Source organism: Triplophysa dalaica, chromosome 2 (assembly GCF_015846415.1).
Source record: "Triplophysa dalaica isolate WHDGS20190420 chromosome 2, ASM1584641v1, whole genome shotgun sequence".
Taxonomy (NCBI): domain Eukaryota; kingdom Metazoa; phylum Chordata; class Actinopteri; order Cypriniformes; family Nemacheilidae; genus Triplophysa; species Triplophysa dalaica.
The window spans coordinates 27,191,154-27,204,622 of record NC_079543.1 but is presented as its reverse complement, the minus strand read 5'-3'; the positions used below and the strand labels follow the sequence as shown (position 1 = coordinate 27,204,622).

The 13,469-nt window shown below is 40.6% G+C and overlaps 2 protein-coding genes across 2 annotated transcripts; both read right to left on the bottom strand.

The window, feature by feature from the left end:
* Window positions 1-66: 66 nt before the first annotated feature.
* On the bottom strand, window positions 67-6,515 carry cyyr1 (cysteine/tyrosine-rich 1). The gene is made up of 4 exons (XM_056765978.1): window positions 6,126-6,515; window positions 3,963-4,062; window positions 1,974-2,134; window positions 67-947 (listed from the first exon to the last, which is right to left on the bottom strand). The coding sequence occupies exons 1-4, from the start codon at window positions 6,190-6,192 to the stop codon at window positions 817-819; spliced, it is 459 nt and encodes a 152-aa protein (XP_056621956.1). The 5' UTR covers window positions 6,193-6,515; the 3' UTR covers window positions 67-816.
* A 1,091-nt stretch (window positions 6,516-7,606) lies between these two features.
* adamts1 (ADAM metallopeptidase with thrombospondin type 1 motif, 1) lies at window positions 7,607-13,047 on the bottom strand. Its single transcript, XM_056737062.1, has 8 exons — window positions 12,162-13,047; window positions 10,965-11,305; window positions 10,738-10,870; window positions 10,200-10,657; window positions 9,918-10,104; window positions 9,645-9,823; window positions 9,378-9,553; window positions 7,607-9,264 (listed from the first exon to the last, which is right to left on the bottom strand). The coding sequence occupies exons 1-8, from the start codon at window positions 12,757-12,759 to the stop codon at window positions 8,547-8,549; spliced, it is 2,790 nt and encodes a 929-aa protein (XP_056593040.1). The 5' UTR covers window positions 12,760-13,047; the 3' UTR covers window positions 7,607-8,546.
* Between the last annotated feature and the right edge of the window lie 422 nt (window positions 13,048-13,469).

Below are 13,469 nucleotides of genomic sequence, written 5' to 3'. Positions count from 1 at the left end.
TCACGTGTATTTATCGAGACATACACGTTTGAGTTAACACAATTTATAGTAAATTAATTTGCAGGATATTATTTACGGTTTTATTTTCTTTGCTGCCACCATGTGTCCATTTATCAAACTGCAGTTTATCTCTAATTTATAGGACGTTATCTTTTTTATTTAATAACAAAGCAATATATTTTTGAGAAACTTACATTTTAATAAAAGTTAAACACACATTTAAAGTGATCTTCCTTGTAAATGGGTCAGAAAATGTGTTTTTATCATTTTAAAAGAAATTGCACCCAGTTTATTTTATAACACATCAAGGTCCCAATTAATGTACTAATGGTCACGTGAATAAATAAATAGTCATAACGTTTTCCCCAGCAGACAAAATCAATGTTGATCAGTATTGTGTGCTTACATGACACAGACATCATGTAGGAACTGTGTGCACAACAATAATCAATCTTATTTTCATAAATAACACAACAGTGATTTCACTGTATTTTCAATTCATGCCAAAGACAACACATAGTTAAATTGGAATAAATTGCTTCACAGTAAAATACATTTGTTAGCTCAAGTCATATGAGTTGGGTTGTCATGCTGTCCTATTCTCAATGATATAAGGGTTCAGTAGAAGAGTCTTCAGTAGAAGTCCATGCCATCAAAAATGTTCACATCCCGTTGTAAGAGTCTCTATGTGACTGTTATGATGGATTCTCAAATCCCTCACAGCCACGGTCAGGTACCGGCTCATACAGGTGACAAGGCTGTTTCAGCTCATACAGGCGTTTCATTCATCACCCGCCACGACACGCTCATCTCAGCTCATTTTCTATTGTATCCTGGATACGGAGGAGGAGGAGAGTTTGTTTCTCTGGGTGGAGTCGGTGTGTACGGTGGCGGCCGCAGATCTGGGGGGTACATCTCATAATCATAACTGTAAGGGGGAGGCGGGCCTAAAACAAACATGAAGAATTAAACGTTAGTTGCACTTTAAGTCTTGTTTAACTTGTTTTCAATAATGAAAAAAATGTATGCGGTAAGTTTTGTCCAGACATTCATATTTACTCGAGATAAACACGTTTTATCACCCATATCATAACATTTTCATTGATAAAAAAAAATAATACCATCTTTGTCATAAATATGATTTAACGTGACAAAATTACCTATGGTCTGTGTTGCATGGAATTGTTAGAAAGTAAACATCTGTAATATATTTTAGTTCAGTCAAATTAAAGTTTATTAAAAATAAAATAAAATATTGACCTAAATATGCCCGGAAAAAAACAAAATTAAAAATTGAAATATTTCCTCAAAAATAATCTGAAATAAGTTTAAAGCACTAATATCATAATAATAAACAAAAATCTGAATAAAAGAAAATATAAAATGAATTAATCTTATATAGCAACATAAAATGATAAAACTAAAATTTTTATAAAACTCAAATAGGTCAAATATGAAGTTAATAGGTCAAAACTATAACTATAAGGTTAAGCTGGAGACAATAATCATTTTGTAATTTATGTTTATTAAAGGTCAACTTCTGTTTTTTATTAATTGTATTATGTCAGATTTTTCTTTTCATAAATTAAAACTTTTGAAAAATGAAAAACTTTTAAAACATTGCTTTATTAAAATATCAAAAAAACGTGTTTTTTCCATTAAACCCTTGTCAATGTTATTATTTTCCTTATGCAAAATTAGGTATAACAATTCCTTACAATTTTTATTCATACTTCTCTGTCTACCTTTTAAGTTTACTTTTCTGTCTATAGTTATCTGTCTGTTTTTTAAGACCCACTGGAACAACACTCATAATTTCATTGTATACAGAGCGAAACAGTGACATTAAAGGCTCAATTCAACTTTACTATAGTATATACTACAGTAAGGTTCAAAAACCCTCTAGTGTCTATGACTTTCACCACTGTACTGTTGATGTAGTTGTCAAACAGTCTAAAGGATTGGTGTGTTACCTGGGTAACCCTGAGTCACTGTGTCGATATATGAGGTACTGAAGACGCCCACTCTCGCCCCTCGCCCGTTCTTCACACACATACAGATGCAAAGAAAGATGGCGGCCGCCGCGCCCATTAGGAACACAACACCAAACACGATCCCAGAGATGGCTGTTCCCCTGAGACAGAAAAGAAGGCAAGAAGATTTTTTGCATTGTCGACTTTATTTAGAATTCAAACGCCCACCCTCTTTTATTAGTTTTATTCAGCAAGGTGTGTCTTTCACAGACAAGCATCTGTAGCTTCACGTGCAGAGGACAGTCAACAAGCTCAGTACATGTTCCTGAGTGAGTTCCATGACATCAGACCACCCAGCATGTTGATATTTATAATCCTCTGGTTGTGTCCGATCAGAGACCGAGTCAACAGTGATCCGTCTCATGGGGTGGAGCGGTTGTGCTGACAGGCACCTGACTAAACATGCCTTTGTTGAACCACGAAGGATAAAACATGTAGGTTAGCATTGGATTAATGTGGAAGAGTGAAGACGTTAGTTCAGGCTAGTTTGAGCTGCAGGTGATTCTCCAGAGGAAAATGTTTTTGCTCAGACGTTGCACGGATCGGGAGACTTGTGTTCTCAGTTAGGATTCATTGAAGTGTTAAAATTTGATCACAAATCTTGTTCTAGAGATCTTTAGGGTGGGACTTAATTTCATCCCCCTCAAACGGATTGGATCGTTAAAAGGTGAAAGATTTGAACGCTAGTTTGCAATCTGTCAGTCATTGCAGCCCCGCCCTCGAGCCATTCCTCATTACCAGATGTAAAGAGGTCGTTGACTCGTTCGAGAGGGGGTGGAGGTTAATGTTTTTGATTAAAGATTTCAAGTGCAAATTAATAATAAAAAAAAAATGATGTGTACGGATTAATAATGTATAATAAGTACCTAACCACTGTGTAAAACAATTAGAATAAAACTTTTTTATTTCATGCCAACTTTATTATTTAAAAAGTTGATAATGCAAATATGATTAGTACTATTGGCAAAAATTAACACCAAATAAAAGTCCTATTTATCAACGTCAAAAAAAAGATTTTTTGGTGCCCGTTCATTTCTCCACAGGTCATTTCGAGAGGGGGAGGAGGTTAACGCTTTTGATTAAAGATTAAAAGTGCAAATGATTATTTTTTTAAATAACGTGCACTGATAAATCATTTATAATAAATACCTCACCACTGTGTAAAACAATTTGAATTATAATTTTTTATTTCATGCCGACTTAAAATATAAAAAATTGAAAATGCAACATGGTATAATTAATAACGTTATTTTTTAATCAGAAACAAAAATCACAGATGAGAAGTCTCATCAGCGTTTCTTCAGCATCTCAGATAGTTTAGGATTTTAGCAATTTTATTTAAAGTCCCCGTGAACCGGATATTCTATCACATTTCCGAGTGAAAAGGAATTGCAAAGTAGAAAATTTGATGTGTATAAACACCTGTTGATTTTAAAATGAAACTGGCAGCTGACTGACAGTTTAAGGGGAGGAGTTAACGGATGCTCCGCCCAAGCCATCTAATTCAGGTCATTTGAGATGGAAAGTCATTTCAGGGCGGAAGTGCATTTTCAGATTTAAACTGAAAGATAATGAGGGTAGATGAATTTCAAAAAGAAAACAATCTACATTGATAAGCTTTTTAAAGTATATGCGCTGCAATATTTCATGAAAAAACAAGAATTGTCATTTTTGACTTCACTGGGACTTTAAATGTAACACTGAGAACTCTACATCTCATGAGCTATAAAAGAGCAGTCTCTGAGCAAAAAGTTATCCACTGTGTCTTTAAATTACTGAGCTGTAGGATTAATGATGAACTGTGCGGTCAATCTGACAGATGAGCCAACCAGAAGAGAAAAAACAGCTGCCTTTGAGGAGGGTTACAGGTCAAAGGTCAACCTAATTCCTCACCTAGCAGTGTGTCTGTGTGTGTGCTTGTGTACTTACGAGAGCACATCTCCAACATAGGCATAGTAAGAACAGCAGAAAGGAGGTACACCATCACAACAGTACTCGATACAACTGTCACACTCGGCATTCCCTCGACCTACACACACAGACATCATGATTTACTTCAAAGTGATAGTTCACCCAAAAATTTGAATTATCATGTATTCAGCCTCATTTAACTTCAAACCTGTTTAGATTACATTGTTCTGAGGAACACAGAGAAAGATATTGGAAGAATGTAAGCAACAAAAAAAAGATGCAATATTTAATTCCTACTCTGGTAGTGGATGATGTCACATAAATTAAAATTGCTAACATTCTTACAAATATCTTTCTTTGTGTTTAATAGAACACATTTAAACAGGTTTAAAACAACATGATGGTTAGTAAATGGAGACCATTTTCTTTTTTTGGTGAACTAGCCCTTTAATTTAGACTGACACTACACAAACCTCTGTCAGATCCATCAGAGTTCTTACAGTGTACAGCATTTCTTTTGAATAAGTACACTGTTTTAAATGCTTTTTAATTACTGTAATACATTTAATGAGAATCTCATTAAAATCACAATAAAATAATAATATTCCAAAATATGGCAACCATAATGAGCAATGCTATGGGGAGAAAATTATCGTTCATTAAAATAATATTGCAAAAATCTTGCGTTAAAAATAGCAACAGACGTGTTTTTATTAGATTTATCATTTGACTGAAAATAAGACAAAGATGCTTATTTAACCCCGGACATTTTAGCGTGTATGATTATTTTTCAAAGCATTTATGTTGTGTAGAATATTTCCCGCTTTTCTCTCTATATGCGGAGAAATCACAAAGAGCCGAGCTGAACTATTCTAATCATTCCTGCCCTTTACAGACAAGTCTGATCCTGCAGAAAGGAGCTGTTAATTCTTCTCTCTTTCGTGACTCTCCGCCTTCAAGGTTTGATGTTGATCCAATGCAACTCTCCATTTCTATCGATTTGCGTTTACATTTCTTTCAGACACATGCATGCTTAAGAAAAATAGCCACAGAATAGGTTTTCAAAATGCCCTGATTCTTCATAAAAAGCACCCATAAACTCAACACAACGCCCTTTAACGAGTTCTTCGTGAAGACATGGATCTAAAGTTCTTGAGGCACAGCTTGGTTCCACGCTGTTGACCTAATTTCAATAAAACAGGAAGTCAGGGCGGGACATATTATGTGGCCCCTCCCCCTTTTAAATAGCCAATAGTGTCACAATGCATGCCATCTGACAAAAAGTCAGTAGTGCAGAATGATGTCATAAACACCATTGAATCCCTTAGAGTTGAAGTGAGAGATAATATTATGGAACACAGTAGTTATCCATATAGAACTTTCTTTTTAATGGAGACTTTAAGTATTATTATTATTATACAAAAACCCCCAAAGTGTACATTTGACACAAATCAAGCCTTCTCTGTTGGCAATTAAAACGAATTCGATTTTTTGCCTGTTGAGAAAAGGATGTAGACACGATTACAGCCCTGTCTCGTTCTTCCCCTAGACATCACAGCATAATTGATATAATTATGCCTTCTAAAGTGCCAAAATTTGGCTTTAATTTAACTGGCGTCAGTTTTCATCTGGCTCCCGGAGCAATTGAGCAAATGTGAGGCCCGGCAGTCTGGGTGGTCCCCCAGAGGCCCTCGCTTTACCTCTGGGTCCTGTCGGTCAACACATTTTGGACAAAGACCCTTTAGAAGCACTGGTGCGAAAATGTTACACACACTGGACACACACACACGACTAAATATTACAGCCACAGTACTTCATCCTGGTGCCTTATTGTCCTCATGATAGATTTACCAGACTACTCTGATTTATACATTGTTCCCAAATGATCACTACTTACATACCATGGTGTTTACATGGTACTCCTAGGTATTACCATGGTAGCATGTAAAAAAACACATATTTGTAGCACTACCCATGTTTCTGTTACAAACATTGAGAAAACATTTATAAAACACACCAAAACCCAGAAAGTGGCCAAATGGTAAGCAATTATTATCTGATGTATCGGATGCAACTCCACAAAATGTAAGTTAGAATTGAAGTCATTCAATGTTACATTGAAGCATTTCGTTGTCGTTAATTTGTAACAATTTTTAAACACGACCAGAATAAACACTTTACCGGATAATAAGCACAGAATGAGCGACTCCCTCAAGAACTTCCAGCTCTTCCTCGGATTTTCCATCATGATCCAGAAGAAAACCCCGAAAAGCCGCGTCTGTCCAACTTTTACATGTTATCGAGTCGTACAGTTACAGTTAAAGAGTCTCATCGGCACGTTCGGGGACTTGTCAAAAGTTAACGTTAAAGTTACGCGTTAAAACGAGCTCTTTCATCCACGTGCGCGCGTCCCTCTAAACTTCGCCTCCGACTCCTTCCTCTTTTGTCTCCAACTTCTTACTTGCGCTATTTTCTTTTCTTCGACGCGATCCCCTCCCCCCAGAAACAGCGCCCAGATGAATCTCTGCGCGACTGCGAGGGGACGCATCTAGCGCGCAGACAAAACACCGACGCGCCGCCTCCGCGATCACGACTCCTCGAGCAGCGAAAAGATGCGCGCGTCCCGGTTACCGGAGGAACGACACGAAGGACGCACGATCAAGGATCACGTAACTCTGCTTCAATAGAGCCAAATTGCGGCTCATCGTGTCGTGAATGTCCCTCATGTCTATATTTAGAGTCGGCACATCCCTGACCTGAGATGCAAACAACACCAAACGCACACAAGACAAAATACACACAATTCAAAGGTTTGTTATTTTTATTTTCCATTTTAGCATCCGGAAAAATTGTGAACAATTATATAATAGATGCGTTATTTTACATCTCTTCATTCCCTTGAGAAATAAAGGTAAAAATTTAAATAAATGTCCCCTTAACATCCACAGAACCTTTCTGTTGTTTTCTGTTCTATTAAAAACCTTTGATTAAAAAGATCTTTGGGGAACCACACAAGTTATTTTATGAAATTGCTGTGAATTACCACATTTTTAAAACTTAAATTTTATTTTTATTATCTTGCTGAAGGTTATATTATTAATTATTAGCAGAGCTGACTGGGCTCCTGTAACATAAAGACTTGACTCCATGTGTGCTCTCCAATTATTAAAGCTTGTTATGGAACAGAAGACTTTCTCATTTCTATCCAGTGATGTGATTATTGCCTGACACAGGTTTTCTTTCAACCATTGTTAAGACGATTTATTTCATTGATTTAAATTGGCCTGGAAGGCCTCCCCTGTCTGTTTTATAATATGAGCTGGATAGATGTTATCACTGTCATACTTTCATTTCATAGATGCGTTGCAGTAAAGTACAAAATGCAACAAAATCAAGATCTTTGGTTGTTTAGCTTTTGTAAAAACTCAAATTTCTGTATTAACCAATGAACCTTTTATAAAAAGGCACACATCGGAATGTATGGATTGTTGGCTTCACTGTTTATCTTCACATCTAAAGATAGAATTGTATTTTTGTTGTAAATATGGTTTTGTCTGTACCTTGTGAGTCCATAAGTACATGCATTACCGTTAATGACCCCCAGGGGTCGACAGACCTCAGGTTGAAAATGCTAAAATTAATTAGACCACATAAGACACACATTCGTTCCACAAATCAATGTGATACTTTATTCATAAACCTAAGATCATAGATACTGTATAAATACTCTAATATAATCTACATCCTTCAGTTTTAACAATAATAACAAATAGAAACACAATAATTATAAAAAAGCAACAAGATTATATTAAATGGACTGTACAAAAATAAATAATGTTCGGCTATTCTGTACAAAAAGAAAAACCTCATTACAAAGATACCTTCTCAGAAGGTAGGAGAGGATTACTTATGAAGTAGTAATAGGAGAAAAGTCCCTCACCGTATCTTGACAGAATCACACGCTCACACACAAACACTCTCTCAGGTATAAAACCCAAACTCTTTGGTCTCCTCCCCCTTTAAAATGTAATCCCTCTTAAAATCGGAGTTAGTTTTGCAAAATTGTGAAACTATATACCTAGCTAGACTTAAAGCTAATGTGCATTGTGAGTTCTTTTGTGGAAATGCATAATACCTGCTGTTGTGTTCGATTAGCAGCATGTGTGTCTAATAGCTGAGGTGTAACAAGACCCACTAGAGGGCGCTTTGCGATGCTTTACTAATGAAGTCCAAGTACTGATCTCAACCCTTAAAATAATTTCTTCTTAATAGTCTCATCTGTACTAAGCTCCTCCCATCTTATGTACTTGCTTGCAACAAATTAAAGGCGCTTGCCCAGTCCAGCTCAGACAAACGTTACAGCTGTTCATAGATTCTTTCATGATTCATACATCATACACCATACACACTCAAGCACACTCAAAACAGTTGTGACATCAGCATCCAAAGCAGCAGAGATGTCTGTCTTATCCTCCATCACAGCTGTCATGGCAGGTACACAGTGTGCCAGCTTTGTGCCCTGTACCCAGTGGTGGATGGCGGAATTAAAAAAAACACTGAATTAAGTTTGGTTGCAGTCTCTGTCATAAAGGATAATCTGAATCAACATGGTGTCTGGTTGCACAAGTCCAGAAGAGGCCTTGGCCTGTCTTTTGAACTGCAGCTTTCGTTACCCAACGTGCGACCATCGTGTCCTATACAGCGCAATGTGCGTTTGCGAAAGCCCCTGCCACATGTTTTGGAACAAGTGGACCACTCGCCCAGTAGCCAGTACGGGCAAATCTGCATGAAACAAGGTTGTGACGATACGGGTTGCAGCTCCTCCGGACAGTCTTTTGATTGGCGGCCATAAGAATCGAGGCAGATGACATCACGCTTCTGGATTCCACCGCCGCAGGTCTGCGAGCAGGGTCCCCAATCGCGCAGGGTCCATTCCGCACCTCCTACTTCGCTGATAGCGTTAATAGACTGTCGGCTGGAACCGGAAGCTGGACGGGGAGCAAAGTAGGTGTATTTTACTCTAGGTCGAGGAGAGTCGCCCACTGACAAGACTTGGATGGTAAGAGGCTCGGGTAAAGGCGCAAAGCTTCGCAGGCGCTCTAGCTGGGCAGAAGAACCACTGTATCTCAGCAGTGCACCTCGCAAGGGGATGTCAGTTTCTAAAGTAGTGAGCTTGTAGTCGCCATTCAGCAGGTATGTGCCATCTTGTCTACGAACTGCCAAGTAGCTATTGTCGTGGTGACGGCCTCCCATAGAGCGCTGCTTGACATCGAGGTGTGTAGCTCCAGCGGGAATTGTTACTATGTCCTGGTAACCCGGTCTTAAGAGCAAAACAAAAAAGCATAAGTCACTATAAAGTGGAATCTAGAATGGTACCTTCTTTGGAATTTTGAAACGAGCTGGTAGAAGCTTTTGAGCAGACAGTGAGCTTACCTAGCACGTTCCATTGATCCAGACACTTTTTTGCAAGTAGAACCATCTCCACCGCAGACAGCGCACTTGTCAAAACGTTTGTTGGATCCAATGACCCGGTCACAACCAGCCTTCACGCACTGGCCTTGGACGCAAACTGAGGTGGAGTCAGGGGTGCAGGGTGTTCCATCAGCCACCTGAAGCAAATAAGAACAAAATTAAGCATCATTGGCCCTCACGCATTTTAGCTTTGACATATGCAACCCTTTAGGCTAGTTGAGATCTCACCTTTGGTTTTAGAATGACGAAATACCCAGTTCCCTTAGCGCGGCACACCAACTTGCAGCGGTCTTTGGGAGACACTCCAGCATACTTCGGCACCCACTCAACACCTTCTCCTGTGCCAAACGACACTTGCGAGGAGATGTCGTTGTGGGCCAAACACTGTTCCTCACGGAATGTCAAACCTGCACGCAGAGAAACAAATACAGATGAGTATCAAAAAGCTCAAGTCTTATTTGCTTGTTGAAGGTGCTGTTTAGTGACAGGAATATCCCGTACCATTGCTGTCAGGGCAGGGCTCAGTGTGGCAAGAACGGTACTGAATTCTTTTCCCTTCACAGTATTTGCCTCCGTTTTTGGGTAGGGGACTGTCACAGTCCCTGAAAGAGTACTGCACACCTCCTCCACAGGTACGTGAGCAGCCTCCCCAAGGACCCCAGGTTCCCCATCCGCCATTGACTGGAGTCTTAAAGGGAACAAGACAGAATTGTTGTAAGTCAGAAGGAAAACACAAAAAGTAAGTTAATAGGTAGCACATGATGTACAACAAATGGTGCTCACCAGAAACCTGGCTGCCTGGTTCTTGCTCAAACACTGGCCTGCCATACAGTAGCTGTTGGACCCACAAGGCGTCCCATCGGCCCACGGGAAATTCTTGGTTTGGCAGACCAGCAAGCCATTTGCAGTTGTGACGGTGCACCAAAGGGCAGCGCAGGTGGTGCTCAGGTCAGGACAGTGCTGCGACTCTTCTCCAAATGTGAGGCGGCACTGTCTGTCAGCGTCGTAAACGGAACCTGGCAGAGCTTGGGGTAACTGCTGTGGCCTCTGGGGCTTGTCTAGTAAACACTGACCGTGGCCATTATCCAGAAAGGTCGTGACCATTAGAGCACTGCAAGGGGACCAGGGCTGTAGCTGATTCAGATTTGACAAGGTTGAGGCCATCATGTGAGCACTCCAGTGGTCACCATTAACACTGGCACACTGTTGGGCGTCGTCATGGGGCATGTTAAACACATGACCTGCAATAGAGGAAAAATAATTTTCTTTAGTCAAAGGTGTCATCAAGTCACACAGGTTTATAGACCGGAATGTGCCTCACCAAGTTCATGTGCTACTGTGAATCCTGCCTGAAGCCCATCATCTTCAATAATGGAGCAACTTCGATTGGGATCACACACAGTGCCCACATCGGCCATACCCAGAGTGTCACAAGAGTGAGCGCCACAGAGATCCTGCAAAGAATGGAGTTGACAAATATAAGCTACACTGTAACATTCGTGAACAGATTTATTGAATGGTTAGAACTGTCATGCAATCAATTCTCACCTGTCTGGTAAACAGCACCGCTGTGTCGTAATGCTCAGGGTCACGGTCACTCTGTGGGTTGTGCTGTTTTTGCCACTGGCAGAAATTCCTGAGCATAATAGCTGCATTGGAGGAGACCTGGGGACCGTGTTCCTCTTCGTATACAACCAGCAGCTTCACAACGGCCAGAGTGATGGAGTTATGAATGCCAGGGTGGCGATACAATCGAGACGCCACCGCCATGATGGTTAGCAAATAGGGTTTGAGTCCAGCACCATGAAACTCTGCCATCGACTGGTCGGCCACAATCATGATTTCCAAAAAGCGAGGAGTGGACACAAAGCGACGGGATCGGTGGTGTGCTGGAGGATGAATAACAGAAAACTGAAGTTGAAATTCAAAGTGAAAAGAGCTTTTACAGATTAACAGGGTTTTTAAAATACATGTCAATGATATATTTCTGTCAGAGATGGATTGTACATTTTCTTTTAAAGTTTATATACCAAATGTAGGTCAAAAGCAAATATCCCCATTTTGGATTTCACAGGGTCTTTAAATAGTGAAACACTTATTAAAAGAGAGTGAACGTTGCTTTTGAAGCAGAAATGTCTTGTGAAGGGATATCAGCCCAGTTTACGTATTTCTCCATTAGTCTAAGTCTGTTTCTGCTCCGCCTTGTTGATATATTCTCCAAACTTACGCATGGAAACACAAGCTCCAGTCCTTCAGTGCAGATCTGCGCAACATGCGGTACCAGGAGGAGAAGTTCCACGTCTTTATCGCCTCCCACTCCACTCCCCCAACCCTCAACCCTTCCCTTCGTGGCTAGAGCTCCTTCCCTCCTCTTGCGTATGTATATGTCTCAAAGTTAACCCCTTCGCCTAACCTACTCATCTACCATTCAGAGCGCAAAAAATATTGATTTAACAAAATCTCGTAAATAACATGTTTGAAATGAGCAGTCGATATATGATTTTGATTAACCTAGCAGTTAACTGTAGTAGTATGCGTATGGGTAGACGCACAACTCTCCAACCTAGTTAATTCGCTCCTCATGCGTCAGCGCGTGCCGAATGACGCTGAGTCACTGAGTTTATTGAGTTTACATGGTGTGTACGAGAAATATATCTTATATATAGTTATCTGTATACTATTTTTTTCGAATGCACAACACGTGAGAAAAGTTAAAACGTACATCATTTCGTAAAACTTATTTACCTTCAGAGCCAGCTGGGTTGGGCTCTGCATTTGATCTTTGCGCATCTGGTTTCTCGTGGACGCGCACCTCCTCCTCGTTCACGCCACACTTTGAACCGCTCTCCTCTGTCAATGTCCCCCGTTTTCTTCGGCGAATGATATGGACGTCTCCATCTGTAGACCGCACCTCTCCGTTGGCGTTTTGGGGTTGAATGAAGTACTCTTCAGCACCGACAAAAAAGCCGCCGCGCAATCCATCGCACACGTTGATCGCGGCGGCTGATTGTTCTTCGCCCTTCACGGTTCCTGAGAAAAAGCATCGCGCGTCTCCCGCGCTGTCAACTTCCTCCGACCCCGGTTTGCCGACCATCTGGAAGACAAACCCTGGAGCTAAAAAGGTCTGGTCAGGTTCCAACACCAGAACCATACGATTTCCAAAGACGTCCAGCTGATAGACGCGCATCTCCGATTCCTTTTCCAGCGCCTCTTGAGTATGGGTCGGTTCGGTTTCGTACGGTTCGGTCCGAACCGGTACCACTGTGCTTTCCTCCCACGCGCTCTGCGCCGCGTTAGCGCACAGAGCTGCAACGAAGCCCAGCATTACGCGCAAAACGGACATTATATTCCCGTCGGGTCCTCAAAATAAAACGTGAAAATATGAATGGACCCAATGAAAAATCCCTGCAAAGTTGCGTTTTTTAGAAAGTGACAAAAAAGTTCCCGAAGCTGGAAAATGTCACAGAAAACTGGAATAGGTACCAATCCAAAGCTGATGCAGAAATAAATAAAAGTATCGTTGTGCCGTGGATTGAGACTTGAGCAGCAGATTTAAAGTTGAATATTACTTTCCGAAGGAAAACGACAAGTCTCGAAAATAAGTTTTCTTCACTGTCTCTCCTAGTTTCAACTCTGCTTTGCTCTTAGACTAGAGTGGAGCCCGGCTCTCTATATATGCCCCGGTGCGGGACCACCCCTTTCCTGAAGCCCCTTTGATCCACTGCGTACGCAACAGAGAGCTGGCGCACTGCCACTATAATCACTCATCAGGGTACAACACTTACAGTCCAAACCCCTTCATATTAAACCTTTAAACTCTCTATACATCTGTCTATACATGCATTCTGTACATTGACATGATTTATGTAACTTGAACAATCGAGTTCATTCATTCACAGAGTGTATTTTACGCACACTGACAATTAAGTTTTGGGTTACTGGGGACAGCACGTGTGATCACAGATTTGTCACATTTAAGTGACTGAAATGTCAAACTTCTGGGAGCTGGGAATAAGCTCAGGCGGTTCGCGTGGAACGGTAAAGGTGGACCGG